Below are 22,975 nucleotides of genomic sequence, written 5' to 3'. Positions count from 1 at the left end.
TAAAATGTCTAGAGATTTTGGAACTGAGAGAACCCTATAGTCCTTTGAATTACACCTTCAGCAGGTGTAATAGACAAAAGCTATTGAAGGATAAATAAAAACCAATAGTATTGAGAAAGTTACTTATAATGTACTTAAATTTAAGGCCCATTTAATTCTTAAGTGAAGTATATACTTAATGAATATTTATATGAAATAGTAAATTATTTAGAATATTTCATAAAACATACTACTTTATATTAGATCCTGAAATGTGACATTCTAAACCTTTTTACTTGAAATTGTGTTTTTTTTATGCTCAGCAAGTTGGAGGCTAGAATTATATAGTAATTTGTAAGGGTTTTATTTTTGAACAAAAGGTTTTTTCCCCTTTAGATATAAGATATAGTTTGGCAGGATAATTTTTTTTATTCATAAGAGACATGTAATAAAATAAAGTATTTAGGATTAAATGTCATGGTATTTGTAAGCCATTTTCAAATAGTTCAGTGAAATCTGGCAGTCTGCATGTGTGTGCAATTGTGTTAAGGGAGAACAAACATGACATGTTGTTAACCTGTGATTAATATTAATGCTTTTTATGCAGTCATGGGCACTGTATTTTCCCATTTTTTGTAAGCTTGGAAGTAAAACATTTTAAAGTGAAAGATTATGTACTGCTGAGCTTGTATTGCCAATGGAATGAAATGGTTATTTCCACGTAAGCCCTGCTCACAGTCTTCTAGGACAGTAAGTGGAGACTAGCCCAGACTTTAAAGATAGGACACAGAGGATGAGTCTGAATGTCTAAGCTCTGTCCTGGAAGCAGTGGGGAGGTGCGGGTGCAGCTGTGTTTGCTGTACTCTGAGCAAGAGCTGTATCGCATGACCTGAGTTTTATGTGGCTGAAAGGCCTGTGTTAGATAGCTCTAATTTACTTTAATGTCTTAATTTTTATAAATTACCTGTTTTCTGTTTCAGATGTTAATATTAATGTCAGGACATCTTACCGCTTTTAATTTGTTTTCTTATCTTGAGTGATCTGTTAGGCAATTTCAAAACAAAGGAAGGATTTGCTTCTTGATTTTCTATGACATATTTCAAAACTTGGCGAAACACAAAGCAATAAACTGCAGCAAAGCAGTTACTGTGACTGTCGTTTTTTTCTCAAGGTTCCTACCTCTGCCCCTGCCTCAGCATAGCTGTGAACTAAGCCATTGGAATCCATTGAGAGAGAGAGAGAGAGAGAGAGAGAGAGAGAGAGAGAGAGAGAGAGAGAGAGAGAGAGAGAGACTAGAGTGGAGTCTTTTGATTGCTAGGGATTTATATTTAGTTATAAGGAATGCCTTCAGTAGGCTGCCCTGGTGATGCTGACCTAGTCAAGAGGCTGAAGCAGAAAGATCCCAAGGTTAGGGTCTACCTGGGCTACAGAGTGAGTTCAAGTCCAGCCTGGGCTATGTACCAGTGAAGGGTAGTCAATGAATACTTGGATTCCTAGAAAAAGCTATGTGAGATCAAAAAGAAAGAACTACTGAAGTGGGCATTTGAACTAGAAAGGCTTCCACAAGTCAGTAGAGGCAGACTGGAGCTGAGAGCAGGAGTGGTAGGTAACTGACTAGCAGACTGTAGCCAGAGTAGGGAAGGGGAGAGGCATGTAGTACACTAGGTGTCATCTAGGTCCTTGTGTAATGTGTGTAAATCATTGAAGATGAAGCTTGCATGTGACCATAACTTAGTACAGGGAATGGACTGGGGAAATCAGGAGGACTCCCAGGTGACAGGAGTGCACTTCTGAGAGAACACACTTGCCTCTCCTTTGTCCTCTCTCTCACCTCCTGAAGAGGACAACGGTCACTTTTATAATAGATTTTCCTTTTGTTTCTGGATATTCTGAATACCTCTCTCATTTTTCATGTTTTTAGGTTCTGCTTGTCAAAAATTATAGAAGTTTTATGATACAAATTATCTAATAAGTGATCTTATGTTTTTAATCCCACATTTATATGAAGTTCAATAAATATCTCTAGGAAGCACCAGCTTCAAGTCAGGCTCTAAAGTACATTCTCATAATGGAATATACATTTCCCTGCGATGGACATTTTCTTTTATGTAGAGCTTGGTTTAATATTAATTAAGTGACTAGTTTACACAATTGCACCAGATCCAACACTATACAAGGGGGAAACAAACTTCTGAAGTGATTCAAGAATGACTGCCGTAATTAACTAGCAGGCTGAAGGAGGACTTGGCACCTTGGAGTATTATTTTGACATTATTTAATGGCCCATCTAAAATGGCAACTTCAGATCCCCATAGGCACTACCAGTATGACAGGGAAATATAGAAACATCAACGTTGTGGCTCCAAAGATCTGCCATGTGTGTTGTAAACATATTCAGTTATATTTTTGCAGTAAGATAGTGCTTCTGTTAATCATCTATGCATGTAGAAGTTGGGTAGGAAGATGTGTGCAAAGCTTTCAGGTGAATTCTGTCTCTGTGCTTCAGAGTAACCGAGCAGGGCCGGGCACTTCTGTTTGCATGCCCATCCTCAGGATGGCACGAATAAATTACTTTGTAGTAAGTCTCTTGCTACTCAGCTGTTACACTAACCCAGTCTTTTCTCCCAGTCTTTGCTTCTGCTTTCTTAAACATTTATTATTCTCAAACCGTTATTCTCCCCACTGCTTTATTTCCTGTTCTTAAAGTTATTATCAACAACAGAAAAATATTTTTACTCTCCTCCTGTATGCATAAAACTTTTTTTTTCTTGCTTCAAACTACTAGGGTTTCGATGGTAACCTTGACTGTAATTGAGTTATCAGAGAAAATTATACTTCAGATAGTTTTGTTATTATCTTGTGTAAATATAAGTTTTATAGCTTAGAAAAATCCATTTTAAATATATATGGTTCTCTACTATGTCTCTTTAAATATTTCAGATAGACATTGTTTTTAAAACATATTTATTCTTGATGCACTATTTTATTAACATTTTTTTAACTACTTTTATCAGAAATGCATAAGTGTTTGTTTCTTTCTGATGTCTGTCGGTTTTAATGACCGCCTTCTCTTCTTTTTCTCTCCTCACTTTGCATCTGCACATCTAGATTTCCTCTTCTGATGCCCCTCTTCAGCCTTTGGTATCCTCTCCTTCTCTACCAGCTGCTGTTGATAAAAACAAATTAGAGGTATAGTAATGCTTTCCGCATGTACATTTGTACTGTTCATTGTTAGGTGGGCTTCCCCTCACAATGCTGTGAATTCAGGAGAATTCATGTTTCAAATGATCTTCAGAATGAAAAAAACTTTAAACACATTGATTTATATTTAACTCCAGAGTGACTATTAGTATATGTAGCTGTTAAGTAACTTCTTTGTTGCTATAATCATTACTACCTCAGCAATTTTAAAGATAAATTGTTGTTGAATTCTTTGATCTCTAGGTTTTTGGTTTAAAAAAAAAAACAAAACAAAAACCTTTTTTGACTATGGTGTAGTTGCTGTAAGCATTTGAAAGCTAATGTCAGATTTCCTTTTGAAGAAACATCAACTGTTATATAGAAAAAAATACATATTTTAAGGAATCGGGAATTTAGAATGGTCAGTGATGACTAGTGGAGTATATTTTGAGTGAAGGTGATAAGATAAGTTACAACCACACTGTATTCTTCAAGTCTTGTGTGCACACATTTGAGAGTTTTAATTCTGCCTTTTCCTGTGTCCACTTTTTTTTTAAGATTTATTTATTTATTTATTTATTTATTTATTTATTTATTTATTTTTTTAATGTATGTCACTGCCTTCAGAAACACCAGAAGAGGGCATCAGATCTCATTACAGATGGTTGCGAGCCACCGTATGGTTGCTGGGAATTGAACTCAGGACCTCTGGAAGAGTAGTCAGTGCTCTTAACTGCTGAGCCATCTCTCCAGCCCTGTCCTCTTCTTGATAAATGGCATGCTAGACTTGTGGGACACAAAGCCAAGATGTAACTATACCCTTGCCAACTTTACAGTTTAATGGGGGCAAATATGTAACTATACAGCAGTTTACAATGAGTGTATGTATGCTGTGATTGCGAGAGCCTAGCTACTGCTAATATAGGGAATTTACTTCTGATGCAGTTTGTATTCTGAACAGGCCCCTGCTAGCTCTAAGGAGCAGGAAGTATCCAGGTAGAGAAAGCAGCTTGTGGAGAGAGTATGGTTGCAGAACTGTGTTTAAGGACGTGCAGGTTGAATAAGCTAGGAAAGGCCTTAGGCATCCACGGAAGGTTATTGGCCTTAATCTGAAGGCTGTGGGTACTTTAACAATGAGGGTTAGGGGGAAGGAGGTGATGGGTCAGATTTTCATATTCTAACACTGTCAACTGGTTCTTGGGGAAATGAATTTTGTGTTAATGTGTGAAGAAAAGCCTTAAGGGCTTAATCCAGGAATAGATTGACAGATGTCTGCTAAAATGGGACAGAGAAAAGAAGAGTGTAGTTTTGAGAGGTCTTGAGGTGGACTACGTGGTATTTAATAACGGGGGGAGGGGGTGCTTTGGAAGCCTTGGCTTCCATGCCTAACTTTTCTGCATCTTCATGTGATAGTGGCCTACAGTGAGATAAGGATGCTAGTTGGAGAAAAGGATCTGACTTGAAGAGAGAAAAGGAAAAGGAGAGGAATTAAAAGTTGGGTGTGTTAAGTTTGAACCTACAGGTGCCTAGTGGATACTTGGACATACAGTTACAGCTCAGACATAGAGGTATGAGAAGTAGAGTCTACATAGCTTGCCGAACCGACAGAGCCATCCATGAGAACAGCAAGTTGTCAGCATGTGTAGTGCAGGATTCAAGGGGATTCTGGTGATTTGAGTGGTCAGTTTAAGTTTTGGGGGGCTCTGTTCTTTTCCCTGTCTTCCTTCCTTTCATCCGCCTTCCCTTCCCTTATTTTGAGAAAAGGTTTCAATGTAGTTCAGGGTGACCTTGAACTTCTGATCCTCCTCCTGAGTCCTGAGGTGGCAGTGTGTATCAGTCACCATGCTTCCATCTTGTCCTCTCCTGTCCTGTCCTCTCCTTCCCTCCTTTTCTATTTTTACTGTTTCTTCTTTCCTTTTTTCCCCTTTCCTTTTCTTTCCGATCCATTCTTTCTTTTTCTATTTTCATATTCTTCCTCCTCCTCTTCTTCTTCCTGTCTTCTTTTTCAGCTCTTGATTCTCTGGTCAAACTCTATGATCCTGCTTTAGAGCCCAAGCTGTTAATGTTGCCTGTAAGCCCAGGTCATTCTGTAACTGGAATCAGCTGTGTCTCATTGGCTGAGATCCTAGTGTAAAGTGGGTCAAGGCATGCACTTTGTCCCCATTAAATGCAGCTAAGTGCATTTATTTTGGGTGCTTTCGTACATGCCCACCAATCATGGTGGTTGAGATATCAGCCTTTTCCATTTGTGATGTTTTCCTTGAAAAATAACTTTGTTTCTGTAGGAGTTGCTGTATTAAAGTACCATATGTGATATAGCTTATGAACAACAGTAATCTATTTCTCACAGTTCTGGAGGCTGTAAAATTCGAGACCAAGGCCATGTGTCTAGTGTGGGCTCCCTTGCTTATTCATAGAGTGACATCTTGCTGTGATCTCACTTGGTGAAAATGGGTAAGACTCGTCTGGGGCCTCTTTAGAAGGACACTAATCCCAGTCATAAGGGTTCCACTCTTGTGACTTAATCACCTCCCAGAGGCCCTCAGCTCTTAACACTGTCTCACAGTGGTGGGGATTTAGTCTAAACATACGGCCCGGCCACAAACATCCCAATCATAGAAATAACTAACAGCTCTGAGAGGTGAAGGAGCAACTTACATGGACAGCTTTTCTCACTAAATGTTACTAATTATATCCAGAAGACGTTTTATAATTTATAAAAGAGTTTTTGCTTGTCTCATTTTTTTTATAATGTAAGAATAATTACCTATTTCCTAAATTTGTTGTGAAGATGAAATGAGTTCAGAACAGTGACCAGCACATAAAGGTTCAGTAACTACGAGCTGTAATATAAGGACTATCACCAGGTAATACTGACGCCCCACTGAACTTCAGTGAGCAGTGACATCGACATGCATGGCGTCTGTGCTCCATCAGCATGAGGGGTACTGATGCGCTGTGTTCTGAGCATTGTTCTCCTAAGCTTTGTTTGTCATGTGTAGAGAACAGCACTGACAATAGTTGTGTCAGATAGTTTTTCTGACCATTAAACTGGACAGGAGGAAGTGTTCATAGACGGATTTTGGAAATGTAGGTTTGGTTTGGTTTGGGTTGACGCAGGTGTAAATGATGCTTCTAGTTGACCCCAAGGCTTATATTTTACTTCTGCTCTGAACTCCCAAGTAGTTGGGCAGATAAAAAGTATTCTGAGGAATAACCTCCTTCCTAGGCAGTTTGTTCTGGATCAGTTGGTAGATGTTTTGTTTGGCCCTTGGGATAGATTGCTCTTTATGCTTTAACACTCTAGGTATTTAGAAAGTACAACTTATGGTCATTTATCTTGTTCTTGAAAAGCATGATTGAAACAGATGGCTTGAGAGGATTGTAGTATTATAAGGAGCCTTAAGTAGAAACTTTTTATCTAGGTTGTTCTAGTTTGCTTTTCTGTTGCTATAATGAATACTACGACCGAGAGCAGTTTAGGGCAGGAAAGAGTTGATTGTGGCTTAAACTTGTAGGTCACAGTTCATTACTGAGGGAAGTGGGAGGAGGAGGAATCTAAGCAGGAACTCCATGCCGAACATGGGGCATGGAACATGGAGAAAGGCTGCTTGTTTGTGCTGTTAGCTTTCTTATGTGACCCAGGTGCTGCCTATAGGGAAGGTACCCTCACAGGGGGCTAGGCCCTCCCGGATCAGTCGACACAAGCTTTCCTAGGTATGGCCACAGACTGGTCTGACCAAGGCAGTCATTCAGGGGAAGCTCCCTCTTTCCAACCTGCTATGTTTCTAGTTGATAATAAGTACTGAGGCCAGGTCCTGGAAGTTGAGTGTGTATTCTCATTATTAGTGTCTCTATGCAAGTGCACTCCCCAGTTTACTGTGACTCACACTGCTTGACACTGAAAGGAGAGGGTAGCAGGAGACTTGCTGTACAACGTTATTGCGTTCTTTAGCTCATAGTTGACGGTATTGCTATCTATGCATAGACTTGTCATTTTTATAAAAGAAATGTGGATGAGCGCCAAAGTTTCTTTTTATATTTTGCCACAGGTACTGAACGTACAGTTTCTCATTGGTGTCCTGCTTTATAGCTTACACTGGTCTGAGGTTTTCTCATATCTTTTAAAAATAATAAAAATAAGTGCACATTAAATTTATGTTGACTTTAATGAATACTTAAAAGCAGTCACTATATAGCTATTATCTGTCTGTGTAAACTGAATATTGTTATCACATCAAGTTCTCTCATCTGACTTTCTTTTAATCACTTTACTTCTTGTGCATAGAGATAGCTAAACACACTGACCTGTCCACCATTGTCACTGTCAGGTTTGTGTTTCTATGTGTGCAAGCATGTGCTTTAGATAATCTTACTGTTTTGTAGCTTTATTCTGGTGTTCATACTTCCAAAGAACATGTTCTTGCATTTTGAACTTTATATTAAGTTATATGTCCCTTGGAGCTTGGTTCGTCTACATCATAGCCTAGGAATTGCACTGCTCTCTACTGATTTGGCCGTGAGGAATAACTAAGTACTGACAAAGGGAGGCCACCTCCGACTTGGAGGCAGCTACGGATTTGCTCTGTACATAGCTTGACTGGTTTATATACTTGTCTTTTAAAATCAGTCTCTCTGTCTGTCTGTACACACACACACACACACACACACACACACACACACACACACATATATATATGAGATTTGTTGTTATAGTCATTAATTCTCCTTGGAGTACAATCTGTGAACATCATAATACATCATCACGGTTTACTGTAACTATTTACACCAGTTATTTGGTTCTGGCCCCATGCACTGTCCTTAATATTTTTAATGAGAAAATTTCTATATTTGTTTATATATAAATACATATAACTATGATGGTGGCCTGAAAATATTTTATGGGTACTTTGCAAATTAAGATAACTTTGTATTTTAACACCCATGTTTTCCTGATACAGTATTACTTTATCTATTTCACAATGAAAGTCTCTCTCGTGGACATGTAATCCAAGCACTTCGAGGCAGAGGCAGGCAGATCTCTTGAGTTCCAGGACAGTAGGACAGTCCATTGAGTTCCAGGATAGCCAGGGCTATATACTGAGCTACTGTCTCAAAAAGAAAAAAAAAAAACCAAAAACCAGTCCTATCAGTTGGTTTAACATATATATATATATATACATATATATATATATATATATATATATATATACACACACACACACATACACACACACACACACACACACATATACATACACACATTTATAGTTATATAGCCTGATATAAACATGAGAGTTTGTTGAATGGAGTTCTCAGCATTTAAAACAAATCCTGAAGTTTAAATTGTCCCACTCCTTAAGTTTCGAGTAATCCTCTGTATTGTCATTTAGCATTTAACTTTATGAGAAAATGAAATTACTTTTGACTTTCAGATTTCAGTAGCATGTGGACAGTGGACGCACTTGATATGTCTGTCTTTCTCAACCAGTGATTTAAACTAATAAAACAAAAATGAACTGAACTAAAAGCTTCTAAAAGTTTTAAAATGTTAACTTACAAAAACTTTGGGCTATGTTTTAGAAAGAAAAGGAAAAAAAGAAGGAAGAGAAAAAGAGAGAAAAGGAGCCAGAAAAGCCTGCCAAAGCACTAACAACTGAAAAGGTAACGCTTCTCAAAAGTAGCCGAGATTACCGCCCTACTGTGTGCCTGCATTAAAGACCTTCTGACATGTGTGCAATTCCAAACATTAGCCTTCCAGCTAATACACTTAATACTTACAATACACTTAACACTCCTCCGTACTGAACATAGCCTTCTGAAGAGGATCTCCAGGCAGATATAAGTGTGGGTGTACGTCATCTGAGATCCTCACAAAACAAGTGTTCTCTTCCGAGAGACCCCGTGAATGCCATGCATAGTGAGACTGCTGTATGCGTTGACAAGATAGAGGTCAGACCTGAAAGCTCAGAAGGACTTCGTGCTTTCTAACGTATGAGCTAGATCTTGAAGCATGAGCAGTTTCATTGTGGAAGGAAAGAAGATGCAGGACTGCGAAGGCAGCCTGAAGATGGTTTTGGAGACTGGAGATAAAGTGTGAGTTTGGACAATCTGTCCAGATCTGAGGAGCAGTGAAAAGGACAGCAAGAGTGGCAGAGGGTGTGTGCTCACATCGTTGGCTTTTATTTTCTGCTTGAGGAGAGGCTCTGGAGAACTCTTTGTTCCTGTTCTCTCTCTCTCTCCCTGGCCCTCCCTTCTTATAGCTCAGGCCAACTCAAGCTCTTTTCTTAAAATTGTGACATTTGAATTGATGCGTGTGTCTGTCCGTCCGTCCGTCCGTGCGTGCGTGCGTGCGTGCGTGCACTAGCAAGTGTATGCATTTCCACCAGGGTGTGTGGAGAGACCAAGGACAGCTTGCTGTAGTTGGTTCTCTCCTTCCACCATATGGGTTCTGCGGATTGGACTCAGGTTGGCCAGGCTTGGAGACAGACATCTTCAGCAGACATGTGCTCAGCTGTCTCATTAGCTCTGGGCCAAACACTTAAGTTCTTCCTCTCTCCTCAGTGCTGGGCTGATAGGTGTGCGGCCCTCCCGGACTGATACTTGGCTTTCTGAAGGAGATTGCACACCTAATTTAGAGGCTTTTTTTTCAAGATTATTTTGGCAGTAGTATATAAGAAAGGTGTGATACACAAGCTAGAGTTAAGGAGAACATCATTTTTCTAAAGAAACTGGCTGTATAATTAATTGTGTGTTGGTTTTGAATCTTTTTCATCATACATGTGTGGAAACATAGAAAAAGAATGATTAGTAAGGCAGTATACTTGATTTTAGCTTTTGAAAAATTAAAAATCAACTTTATTGAAGCATAAGTTACGTGTATAGTGTTTATTGGTTCTGTCTCTTGTCAGTGATTGGACTTAGTGCTGCCCTCAAAGAGTTATAATAACCTAGTCTTGAGCATTGAATAGCTACGAAGTATCCAGAACTCCGGCTTCTCAAATGTCCACCACCTGACCTGGACATTTGAAAGGTTAACTTTAAATGAATAAATAATTAGCTTGAGATAACTTTTTTTTTAACAGCAAAGATGGTCTCCTGTGTTCTTACTGTTTTAATCCAGAGAGCATTGAATGGCTAAAATAAGTTATTGCCTTATAGAAAGCAATATGAGATGACAGTAATAGTTAAATACTATAGTTAAGTACCCTGAAGCCTAGCTTGAGGGACTGCTGAAGTATAATAGCTTTTTAATACTTGGTTACTATTGAAGTAACTAAAATGATAAAGATTGTCTATATACATTGTGATATATATACAGGTCATATTTTAAGTTCTGTTACAGGCTTTGTAGCAAATTGGAAACATTTTTCCCCGTGGAATTTCTGAAATGTTTTTGTAGTCTTTTAAAGTTTTATTGCAAGTGAAACAATAAAATAAGGAAGAAATCCAATTACTTTATGTGCAGAGCTTTCATTTCCTACCTAATGAACGAAAGCCTTTTGTTCAATAAGCACGCAAGCTTTACGATCCTTTTTGTAAATTAGGAATGTTCTTAAGTAGAAAGTGAGGAAATACCTTCTCAATGAGCACTTTGACAGAAAGTAGTTTTACTGAGTTAACACTCACTGTTAAGACAGTGCAGCAAGGTATAAGGCTCAATGACTAAATTAGATGTGTTGTTGGAAAGGATGGAATTTACTGGGTGCCTAAGGTAGTTTACACTCAAACGTCCTTTTGAGCCCTTTAGATATATTATTTCATAGTGCTCCCAGTGCTGGAGGCTGATAGGATTATTCTTTACACATTGCACAAACCTACGGGACACAGGCCGGGCAGTTCATTCCTGGACGCACAGGCATTAAGTCGGAGCTAAGCTGAGAGTCCACTGAGCAGCCCGCCTTGGCAGCATGAACTGTGACCAGTACCACTGCGAGCACAATCGGTGTATTCTCTAACACCCAAAAGGGGATTAAAAGGGGGAGCAGGTGAGGGCAAGAACCAGTTCTTAAGTTTCTACTAAGTGCTGTTCATTGTGCTTAGTGTATTGCGTGTGAAATCCTGGGACACTTAAATATAGTTATTATTGCTAATTTAATATGTATTAATGCAAAAAAAGATAGAAAATTCAGAAAGAAAAATTGGCTCAAGGTCACATGTAATTGGTGGAGCCATCTTCCTAAAGGGTGGCTGGGGGAGGGAGTTTATTACTGCCTTACTGTATTAGTTACTGTTGCTGCTGCTGCGAACAAATACCTGGCATGAAAGAAACTTAAGGGTTTATTTTGGTGACTTGGTATAATAAAAAGAGTATGGGCTTTAGAGTCAGGAAGAACTCCGTGATTATGATTAAAGCTCAGTTTTAACTGGGCGGGATGATGTGCACCGTAGTGCCAGCAGCCAGAAGAGGGAAGAAGCAGGAACTCGAGGCCAGCTTGGGCTACATATTGAAATGATGTCAAAAAAAATTATAACAAAGCAAAAAGATCTTTATTTATAGGTATTCTTACTTACACCTATGCCTAAAGCTGAGGACATAGCTCATATGTAACATCTACATGTGGTGTATGATAGACTAACAGGTTCCTGAAACCTGAGAGTGAACAGTCCCCTGCCCTGGTGTACATCCGGAATTCCTCACAGACATGGCCACACTGGTCCAGCAATGCGTCAGTTACAGTTCAGAGTTTCCTCCTTGGGTGGGCTTCTGCTCTCGTACATTGTACTTCGCTGTGTCTCCCTGTCCCTCCTGGTTTGGGAGCTGTATAGCTTGCCTTATGACTTCATTTCATGGGTAAATCTAAACGAGGTGGTCAGTTTTCATTCCCTCTTTGTACTTGTTAAATTCAGCAGCTTACAGATTACATATGTGCTGCTATCTGTATTGACTAGTCAGCAAAGGAACATTGTTACCGCATTCTAGGCCCAGCTATTATACCTGCTACTTAAAGGAACAGGAAATAGAAAAGTATGACAGCTGAAACTAAGCTGTTGTTCAGTTTTAGTCTTGGAGTAACCCTGTAAATCACAGAAAGACTGGGTAGTCAAGCTGCAAATAAAACTAATTTGAATGGGATATCTACTGGTTGGGAATCTCCTTAGAATTTATAAAATTGCTTTATCTAAATAGACTTATGTTCTTGCTTGTTGAGAACATTTGCTTAGTAAACTGTAGGTCCACCTAACCCTGATCCTCACTCCTGATCCTCACACAGTCGACTCAGGTTTTCTAATAAGTGGTTCGCGACCTTCCTAACGTTCTGAGTCTTCAATACACTTCCTCGTGTTGTAGCGATCCCAAATCACAGAATTAGTTTCATTGCTACTTCATAACTGTAGTTTTGCTACTGTGTCATGAGTCATAAATGTAAATGTCTGTTTTCTGATGGTTGTAGGTAGCCCTCTGAAAGAGCTCTTTGACCCCTAGGTTGAGAGCCGCTGCCTTTTAGCAGGCAGTTTTCTTGGGGCGATGTTTATAGAAGCTGAGTTAGTTAAGGTACAGTGCTTCCCCATCCTGTTTCCAGTTCTGAGCAGAATGTGAATTGTCAGCGGGTAATGGTGACCTGAAGGGAGATGATGTCACAATACCTTAACAACACTTAATGTGGTCAGTTTCCTTTTCTTCTCCAAACAACTAACAAGTGCGAATAGTAGCTAAGAAATAATATGTGACCCAGTTCTTCAAAAGTGTAACTTGCAGCCTGGTAGTGATGGCATACACCTTTAATTCCAGCACTCTAGAGGCAGAGGCAGAGGATCTCTGTGAGTTTGAGACTAGCCTGGTCTACAAAGTGACTTACAGGACAGCCAGGATTACACAGAAAAACCCTGTGTTCAAAACACCAAAGAAGTATAACTTACTGTGAGGTGAAGACACTTGCTGCCAGGCCTGACCTGAGTTATTTCTAGACCCACACGGTAGAGGGAAAGAACTGACTCTTAAAGTTTCTTCTAAGAACTTAAAGTTCTTAACTTAAAGTTAAAGAAACTTTAAGAGTCCTTTGAACTTCACACGTGTTATGGTATGCACACACCCATACATACCAACAAAATAATCAAATAAATAGAAATATAAAAAAATCTGGGCCTGGTGATGTATTCTTTTGGTCTCTGCTACCTGATAGGGCAATCAGGTACCACGAGCTATCCAGTAGCTCACCATGGTAGCATGGAAAATGAGTCAGGATTGGGTGAACACAGGAGAGCTGGTCCTCACTGTACCAGGAGCACTGGATCTGCCCCTTACCTGAGTGAAGTGGGAATGCTTTTAAGTACAGCAGAGCTGGTGGGCTGAGCAACTCAGCTACCTCCCAGGCCCAGACACAGGGCTGCGAGCTGGTCTGCCCCATCATCTATCCCATCTACAAACTACTGGAGCACATTAAAGGGACCATTCCTACAGAACCAAAGCTGTAGCTCTTTATGACACAGGCTAACAACAAGAGAATCCCAGTGAGAATCCGTTATAGATAGTGTAGCAGAAGCCGGAGGCCTGGAACAACCAATGACTCATTGCGATGAATGATTGCAAGTAAAGTTGTTTGGGCAAAAGACCATACTGTGTGACACACCGTGATACATTGGAGCTTCCATAGCAAGGAAAAAAAAAAAATATATATATATATATATATATATATATATATATATGCAGTGGGCAGATAAGGAGGGATGAGATGAATAGGATTGGGGTACAAGATGTGAAATTCACAAAAAAAAATTAATAAAAAGTTAAAAAAAAAAAAAAAAAAAAAAAAAGGAAATCACCACAGGGGTATTTCAGTTGAGGCAGGAGGCCTACAAGGTGAAGGTATACCCAGGCAACTTAGACTTTAACTCAAGTAAAAAGTAAAGGTGTTCGCAGTGTAGCTCAGTGATAACATTTGCCTGTTATGTAAGGTGCTGGATGCAATCCCAAGTACTAAGGGGGAGAAAGCATAATTTCATTTAGAGGTTAAATTTCTGTATTCACTACTTAGAGGTCTCATTGTATAGGAATTACCATTAAGTTCAAAGACCATGCTTACCTGTTTACAAATAATAATAAATGCTTTAGGATTCCTTACGCTAACTTCATGAAAATTATGCATGGGTAGGACTTAAATATTTGTTTAATAAGATAATCAGTGAATCTAATGATTTACTTCAAAGCTTCAGAAGAAAGAAGATCAACAACCTGAGCCTAAGAAAAGCACCAGCCCGAAAAATGTTGCAGAACCCACTGTGGATCTTCTAGGACTTGGTAAGTGATGGGAATGCAAGACAGTTGAAGGCCACATGAAATGCTGTCCAGTATGGTATCACAGGGGTGGTCTGAGCGGGCCTCGTGAGTGTGCCCAGCTCTCACAGAAGAGACATTGAGTAAGGAAGGCCAGTGTCGGTCAGCTCCCGCTCCTGAAATAGAAGGAATGAATTGTTTGGGCGGAGAGAGAAAATAATCTTGGGGAGGCTTCATGGATGTGACATTTCAACATTTAAGTAAAGATCAAGTCATGCTCCCCTTTCTCTTAGACCCCCTCAATGCTTAAAATTTTTAGGGGAATTTCTGCTGTCCCCTTGGAAAAATAATTCTGGATAACCTTATTAGCAAATATAGAAATTCAAATTAATTTTGTAAATATTAGCAATGCATTTAACAGTTTGTTTTGCATATAAGAATGGTGATAGTGGATCCATGGTGACAGTTCCTACACACAGTGTCTGCCTACGTTCATCCCTTCTTTACCTCTCCTCTCCCTCCCACTGCTCTCAGCCCTTCCTCATCCCTTCCATTCTGATGTCAGTGAGTTTAGTCAGAGTTCCTTACAGGACTATAGATTATGTTTTTAGGATGTGTGCAACTCTCACAGGTGCCTTCAGCACTGAAGAAATGTCTGTCCCTCACACATCAGTCATTGGATGCCTATAGCTCTTCAGAGAGGGCAAGGCCTCTTGAACCCCTTCTGCCCCATGGTAAAAAGGCCTGGTCCTCTGTAGGTGATGGCAGCTGCTGTGTCCTCAAGAGCGCCTTGGGTGTGTTGTTCCCAGAAGACATCATTCCACAACAGCCCATCCCTTTATTTGGCTCTGATATTCTATCATACACCTTTTTATCATATACCATTCTATCTATACCTTTACTTCTTTTTTTAAAAAATTTATTTATTTATTATGTATATATCATACAGCTTTCTGCCTGCATGTATGCAACTACAGGCCAGAAGAGGGCATCAGGTCTCATTACAGATGGTTATGAGCCACCATGTGGTTGCTGGGAATTGAACTCAGGACCTCTGGAAGAGCAGACAGTGCTCTTAACCTCTGAGCCATCTCTCCAGCCCTATACCTTTACTTCTATCTACTTCCAGCCTTGGAGTGGGTGACATAGTTACAGAGATACTGTGTTTATAGCTTAGTATTCATTCAATCGTCACTTAGCCTCCGACTTTGACCAATTGAGCTTCTGCATTAATCACTACTCATTGCAAAAGGAAGCTTCCTTGACCAGCAGCAGTAATGTATGGGCATAAACTGAAATATTTAGAAGACAGTTTCTTAGGCAAATCACACTGATTTTGTAATCAAATATCCTAGCAGTACTTTTTTTTTTTTTTTTTTTTCCTTTTTTTTTTTTTTTTTTAAAACTAGGGCCTAGCCATAAGCTTTGAAATGTTTACAGTAACCAATATGAATTCTCTCCTGAGAACTGAACCTCAAATCCAGTCAGCAAGTTGTTGGCCACCCCATAGTCATGCCGCCGCTGTGTCAGTAACTTGTCTGTTAGGTGGGCAGCACAGTGCAGATTCCTGAGAGACACTTCCCCCAGAAGCCTGCATGGTACTCTGTAACAGAGACGGAATGTCTGCTTCAGTCCTAGCTTGATTTCTGTATGCTGTGTAATCAAAACACATAATGTATTCACCAATAGAATCTTGTCTTGTAATTCTGGTTAAAAAATATCACGCGTTGTCTGGGGTCCTTGGGGCCTTCCTGGGCAACACCTCGTGGAATTAGCACATCCCTGGCACTCTTTCATTAGGAATGAAATCTCAAAACAGCTTTGTCCATGTATGCAAGTTCCTCTATTCAAAGTTTATCTTATTCCTTTTTTGTTGTTGCTTAATTTGTAATCATCAAGGACCAGATTTCCTTCTGGCTTTCCCATAACACTTAGTTTGGGTTGGCCTCCTGCCTCACACTGTGTGAGCCATTTTATCCCCACCTTCCCTTTCCACTTTAATGTTCTATGCGCTCTGCTTCGCAGTCCTAACTGACAGCCTCTTTTCTCTCATGGACTTTCCTTGCTTTCTGGCCTTTACTTGGATTTGGGGTATATATTTGAGATAGGTTTACTAGAATTTGTTGATAAATTAATTAAATATGAGAAATATGAGAAAAGAAGAATTAAAGTGCTGCCAAGTATGTTTCGACTGGACACCATTCAGGTAGGAAAGTCTGCAGGGAATCCAGATGGATGATCAGGGGTTTTGTTTGGCCATGGCTAACTGGAAATACTTATTATAGCATAGTTAGGTAGTTAGGTGACTTAAGAGTTTAAAAAGAGGTCTAGATGAGGAATATAAAATTAGATGTTACCAGCTTCTAGCTACCTATTATTGAACATTATGAAATTAGATCAACTCATTTACAAAGTGAAAATACAAGTTTAAAAAGAGAAGAGGTTTAAAATCTGTGCCTTGTGATATTCAGCTATTTGGAGGCCAGGAGATAAAGGATCTCGAAAGACCTAGAAAGACGAAAGGAGTGGGTGTCGAGTGGGCTCGCTGTGACTTCCCCTTGTGAGTGAGGGCAGAATGTACTTGTTAGTGCTCTGGTGACAGAGTTCTTCAGAGTGGTGGTGGCAGTAGGAAAAAGGGTTTACTCTTCACACGTGTTATGCCATCGGAAGCTATTCTGCTGTCTCAGCTTCACTTCAGCTCCAGTAACTTCCCTCCTTTTATCTCCTTGTCAAATGTCTAGAGACAAAAAGTACGGATTGTAGGTTTTGTTGGCAATAAAGATCCCTCGTAATGACTATCTAACCATAGATAATACCTGATGAATAAACTGTGTTCTATTAAAACTTAATTTGTAGAAAAGGCAGAGACTCAAATGTGGCCTGCAGGCCATGAGCCCCCAGTCATTGATGGCGGCTATGATAAAGGGGCAGGAGTGCATAGCAGGTCACATGCAGCCTTCTGAAGCTGTGACTTCAGGTTATCACTTGCATTTCTGTGATGACGTGGCCATTCAAATACCACTAAATGTGCAAGTAAAATGAGGACGAGAGTAGGAATACACAGTTGTCTTGTGCTTCTGGCTGATCAAGCAGAAGAAGGGCTGAGAAATCAGAGCACTCAGCTCAAACGAGAGTAACTTGGAGCTGGTAGCATGTAGAGATGGTTAGTGGGAAGGCAAACAAGGGAAAAACAAGTAGGGATATACTTTAGAGGTATTGTACTATTGTAGGATATGTCATACAGCTGAAGGCAGGTACAAGATAGAGTGAGACCTGTCATTGGACGAGAAGGAAGGGTGGGCGGGAGAAAGGTTTGAGGGAAGAGGAGGAGACTGGAACAGAAGGAGACAGGAGGAAGCCTCCGAGAGAACAGGGAGGCAGATGTTAAGATTCCTCTCTGCACATTTACAGGTTGTTATGGATGTTCTTAAGGGATGGATGTGTACAGGGCTTTGTATGTTTAGGTGGGCAACTGTATCTTATCAACTGGATCATAGGTTATTGTATGTTCTTTCTTGTGGCGAATTAAGTTTAAGAGAGTACGTGGTGGCTGGGACACTAAGCCGCCATGGACTTGAGATGTATATTTCTGGCATGGTGGCAGCCTTCCTTGGGGATTGGATGGGTAGAGAGATTGTTGCCAGGCTCAGAGAGAGGCCATCGGCAATGTGATATGGGATGGAGCAAAGTGGGTGAGGGGCTTTGCTGACTGAGATTAAGATATCTATTAGATATCTTGGGGCACTGTGGTGCTGGACCTAGTGGGGGTAAAAGACACCATTTTATTTTTTATAATTTTAGAACAACATACTATAAAGAGGTGAGACAGATGGAGCTGTAACTACAGGAGGATATGAGCAGGAAAGAAATTTCTCTTTAATGGGTAACATTACAAGGCGTTTGTTAGAAATGAACATTTAGAATAGCCAGATCTGATTCCAGTAACAAACAAACAAACAAACAAACAAACAAACAAAAAATCCGCTGTGACGATTTCTCCCAGTAACCCAAGGAGATTAGATCTAGTAGGAAACAGAAATCACTGGCCTTTGAGACATTCCTAACTATACAGTGACTACATAACTACTAAAGAAAACTACATGGCAGAGAACAGATCTTATCCCGTTACAGCTGAGTTGCCCGCACAGTTGATCCACAGACCTGAAGGTGGAAGGAAGGAATGATTGCCAGCTGACGAAGTCGGGATCAGCTGCCCTGCAGCTTTACTCCATGCTTGAGGATTTCCTTACTGTGCCGGTTTGTCCAGTGGCTGACTACTGCCATCCAGACACTCGGCCTCCAGCAGCTTCTACGGGTAGCCTTCCTGAGACACTCAGACTCTGGGTCTGCTACCACAGCGTCCCTTAGACAGTGGGAGAGCTTAGCAAACTTTTCAGAGGAGACACTGTTCGTTTGTGTGTGTGTGTTTGTTTGTTTGGGGGTGAGGAAATGTTTGAAGAGGTTAAGGAATATACAGTGGATTTTACTGCTGGTGATGATGGGCTGCAGGTTTAGACCATGTGCCAAGGACAGAAAGGGAAGAGAAGAGCAGAAAAAGAGCTTCTCGCTCATAGCGAGTTTTAGAATGGGGAAAGGGGAGACACCTTAACTCAAAGCACATTCACGCCTTCAGGTTGTTGGTGTTTCTAGACTCATTTATCATTACTTAAAAAAAAACATGTTAGAGAATCAAGAATCAAGGAATCTCAATATCTCTCTCTCTCCCCCTTTCCCCTCTTTCTCCCCCTCCCCCTCATCCCCTTCCTCCCCCCCCTCCCCCGCCATGCGGTATGAGCAAGTGCATGCCTGTGAGGGTGTCTGAGAACTCACATCACTTTACACCCAGAACGTTATTTCATGGAATCAAGTATGACTTAGCTCAGGAGAGTAGACAGTGTCTGACTTTAATAAAGTTAATGTTTTTGCATTAATCTTACCACAATCTGGCAAAAGTCTACCAAACCATTTCTTATACTTATACTTTAGTATTGAACTAATAATATCTTTGGCCTGTAGAGAATATCACCGTCTTAAACTTTAAGAAATAAATATGTTTCGTATGGTTTATTTCATAGTGAAGGAAACCCTGTCTTCTCAGGCCATATAAAGATGGTACGGTTATGTATAGATACTAGCAACCAAAACATCTGCTGAGGCACCTAAGCAATCACGTGGCAGCTGAGAGCGTGTGCCTCCTGAGCGACGGGCTGTGTGGGCAAGGCCTCCTTGTCCACTGCATTATGGTTGCTGCTCATGAGCGCATGCCGGACGTCAGTCTGGCCAGGCCGTAGAACACTGCAGTGCTGTTCCCCCGGCACAGTAGACTGGGAGCTTGGTACAGGGGCTCATAAACGGAGTAGGACAAACAGTGCATGAGGGCGAAGATTGCCTTTTAAGGGCATCTCAGTTTTGTGTCAAGTTAGTCAAGTACAGTTAGAAAACAATTTAAAGCTTGGAGTTTTAAAGTGGTTCGTGTGACTTGAGCCTACAAATTAGGTCACTTAGGATTTATTTCATCCCATAAAGCAAGGGATATATTGTAATATATATGAAAGGATTCCAAACAACATTTTCTTAAGGAAAAAAGCTTTAAACGACCTCTTGATTACAACAAAAGAAAGTTCCCTTTCATTTAGAAACTTGTAACATTTAGAAACTTCAAGAACTTTACTGCTAAGAAGCATGGCTGAGTCTGCGAGGGCTTTGCGGGCTCAGTAGGCAACTGAGGAATTGGACTTGACAGCTCATTGTGATAGGTTGTACTAAAGGCTGAATGTTCATGCTCTGTCAAAAATGGTAGTGACATTACGTCTGTTTGCCTATCCCCTTCCTACCCACCTTAAACTAGGTTGGCAGTGTAGAATTTCATGTTGCTCTTTGACATTACTTCATTATCTTTGTAAATAGATTGTGACCACCTGATGACTGCTATTCAAGTCAAAGTTGAGTGCAGTTACTAATTTTTGAGCGCTAGCAGTTTGTCAAACACTAGTAAACATGAGGAAAGGAATCTGGGGTATTTACAGTCATGCACATAGGAAATAGAGTTGCAGTTTAAAAGAAGCAAAACAGGCCAGAGCCAGTTGCTTCTGGGGACTTAGTTTGAAATCTGAATTAATGCTAAAGCTTAATTTCAAGTGTGTATAAATGCAGAAACAAGACACAGCTTATCTGATTTATTATGATGATTTACCATGTTTAATTTGAATAACTATATTTTAAAAATGGTTTTCAACATCTTAGCTTTTAATCTGTCAGTAAAGAACATGCTGAGGTTGTTCTTTGATTAGGAGAATGTATTAACCTCTACTGTGTTGTAGTAATGTTCACTAACTGAGGACTGATCACAGCCCCACTGTTTTTCCTTCCATTTGTCACTGACTGGATCCATCTGTGTTCCTCTACATGACCCTGGACTTTGTATGAGGACAGTGGAATGGAAAGAGAGAGGATCAGTGTATGAATGATTTTCAAATGTTTGCTTCCTTTACTTAATGCAAGGGATTACTAAACATTTGAAGATTGGGTCTTAATTTGAAAAACTTAGGTAATCCTTTGTAGTTAGGCATGGTTCTAATTATGTGGCTTTTTAAAGCATTATATCAAATATATAAAATAATGCATTTCAAGATGACTTTTTCATATATTTTTGGCCATACAGCCTGCTGTTACTATCCATTTTTTCCCAACTCCAGTGACCCTATGGCTTTTGCAGAAATGTGGTTTTGAGACAGGTCACCAGCTCACTAGCCTAGGGATCAGAAGACTGTCACATAGTCAAGGCGCATGCACTCCACTGCTTAACTAGATGATCCACACTGAGGAGACCTTCAGGGTCAGTCCTCCAGCTCTCTACACTGCACCTGGAGACAGCCACAGCACCACGTTTCATGGGACAGAAATCGCAAGCATCCTTTAAACACACTTAGGACGATGTGGTCATAATACTGATGGTGATAGTGAATCTTTTTCTGTCTTTTTTAAATACTGAAAATCAGAAACTGACCTTCAGAATAAATCACAACAGTAGTTTCTGAGACCTGCGGAAGGCAGTGAGCAAAGACCGCATGTTTTAAACCACTGGGCACTCGCGTTTACTGAGGTGCAAGGTTGAAATGTTTCAATTAGGTTATCAGAGGTTATTAAGAATTTGTTTTTCAATAATTTTGTATATTGTAGCTTTTGTAGTAATAAGGAATATTTATGGGAATGATATCAAGAGCTTACCATTGAATACCATATAATAAGGAGTCTAGGATAGAGAGAAGCCGGAGCTGATGTGTGTGTGGCGAGAGTGTGGTGAAAATGATCAGTGATTTCAGAAAAAGAACGTCTTCAAACTCCTGTGAGTAGTGTGCTACTGGGAGAAGCTACTCCTGGGAGAGGAAATGAACTGAAGTGTTCTCTTCAGGATGGAGAGCAAGTCCTAGGCTAGTAAGGGACTGCTTTTGAGTTGTTCTTACTTTTAAAAAATAAAATTTTAGAAGAGCACCCTGTTTGCTGTAATTTAGGAGATTTTATATTGACAAAATGTATGTTCCTTTCAGATGGTCCTGCTGAGGCACCAGTGACCAACGGAAACACGACCGCAGCGCCACCCCTGAGTGATGATCTGGACATTTTTGGACCAATGATTTCTAACCCTTTACCTGCAGCCGTCATGCCCCAAGCTCAGGTTTGTAGTGAAAGGTGCTTCTCTGGGACACCACGCCTTTCTGAAAAGCTTCGGAAGCTTAACTTTGAAATCCTTGTCCCCGAGCCGTCACTGGCTGAAAACCTCCTCTTTAGAGCAGAGTTTAGCAAGCTGGTCTTGCAGCTCTATTTTGTTTAAATAGGTAGTTTCATTCAAACATAGCCACTTGTGTGAATTTACAGTTTTCATCTGTGGTACGTCAGTTGTTGAGATGGTTACAGTAGAGTAGCTCATGACCCGTAACAAGCAGACGTCACCATTTTGAAAACTTTAGGGAACAACAGAACTTAGAATGTATGTTCTGAGGTGGGGGGTGTGATACAACCTCAGCCTGACCTCAGTTCACAAGCCTGTGCTATTAATATTGTTGATGTTAATATATTTGATTCAATAAGTTCTGGCAAATTAAATATTTGTATTTTTCTGAAGGTAAATATGTTTTAAGCTAGTCTTAAAATGAACTTTGATATTTTTGAATGATTAAATAAAGACTATTGAATATAACAATAATATTTTTAAAATACTAATGGTTAAGAAATTCAGGTTTTTTTGTAGCATTACATTTAATTTCCTTCAGATAAAACATTAACTTTCAAGGTTCAGTTTAAAGTCACTTGGAAGCCTGCAGTAAACCCTCATTCCCTACCGCACTGGAACACAGTTGTTCCCTAAAGGCACTCGAGATGCAGTGCTTTTTTCTCTAGGAAGAGTGGAGCCACATCCGAGTTGTGTGGGTGTAAAGATTTTCATAACCAGTCCATGTGCCATTAAGACTAATAATGTTTTATTATGCATTTGTTAAGAAAGTTGTTGTACTTGCCCTGAATTTAACAAATAAATTTCTTGGGAATTAGTTAGGCTAACGTCATCATCAACTTCAAGTGTAGCCATCGTGTGTTTCAGGAAAG

The 22,975-nt window shown here is 40.0% G+C and overlaps 1 protein-coding gene across 3 annotated transcripts in view; it reads left to right on the top strand.

Moving 5' to 3' along the window:
- Positions 1 to 22,975, top strand: part of Smap1 (small ArfGAP 1) — an 84,503-nt gene that overhangs the window by 55,037 nt on the left and 6,491 nt on the right. Inside the window, exons 5-8 of one of the 3 annotated variants that reach the window (XM_032900860.1) lie at positions 3,088 to 3,168; positions 8,743 to 8,823; positions 14,308 to 14,398; positions 21,922 to 22,049. In XM_032900860.1, coding sequence (XP_032756751.1) covers positions 3,088 to 3,168; positions 8,743 to 8,823; positions 14,308 to 14,398; positions 21,922 to 22,049 — 381 coding nt within the window. The remainder of the gene's footprint in view (positions 1 to 3,087; positions 3,169 to 8,742; positions 8,824 to 14,307; positions 14,399 to 21,921; positions 22,050 to 22,975) is intronic. The other 2 variants (XM_032900857.1, XM_032900859.1) reach the window with 2 other exon arrangements.

This window comes from Rattus rattus, chromosome 4 (assembly GCF_011064425.1).
Source record: "Rattus rattus isolate New Zealand chromosome 4, Rrattus_CSIRO_v1, whole genome shotgun sequence".
NCBI classification, from domain to species: Eukaryota; Metazoa; Chordata; class Mammalia; order Rodentia; family Muridae; genus Rattus; species Rattus rattus.
Note: the sequence above shows the minus strand (reverse complement) of the source record. Positions and strands in the feature narration are given on the sequence as shown.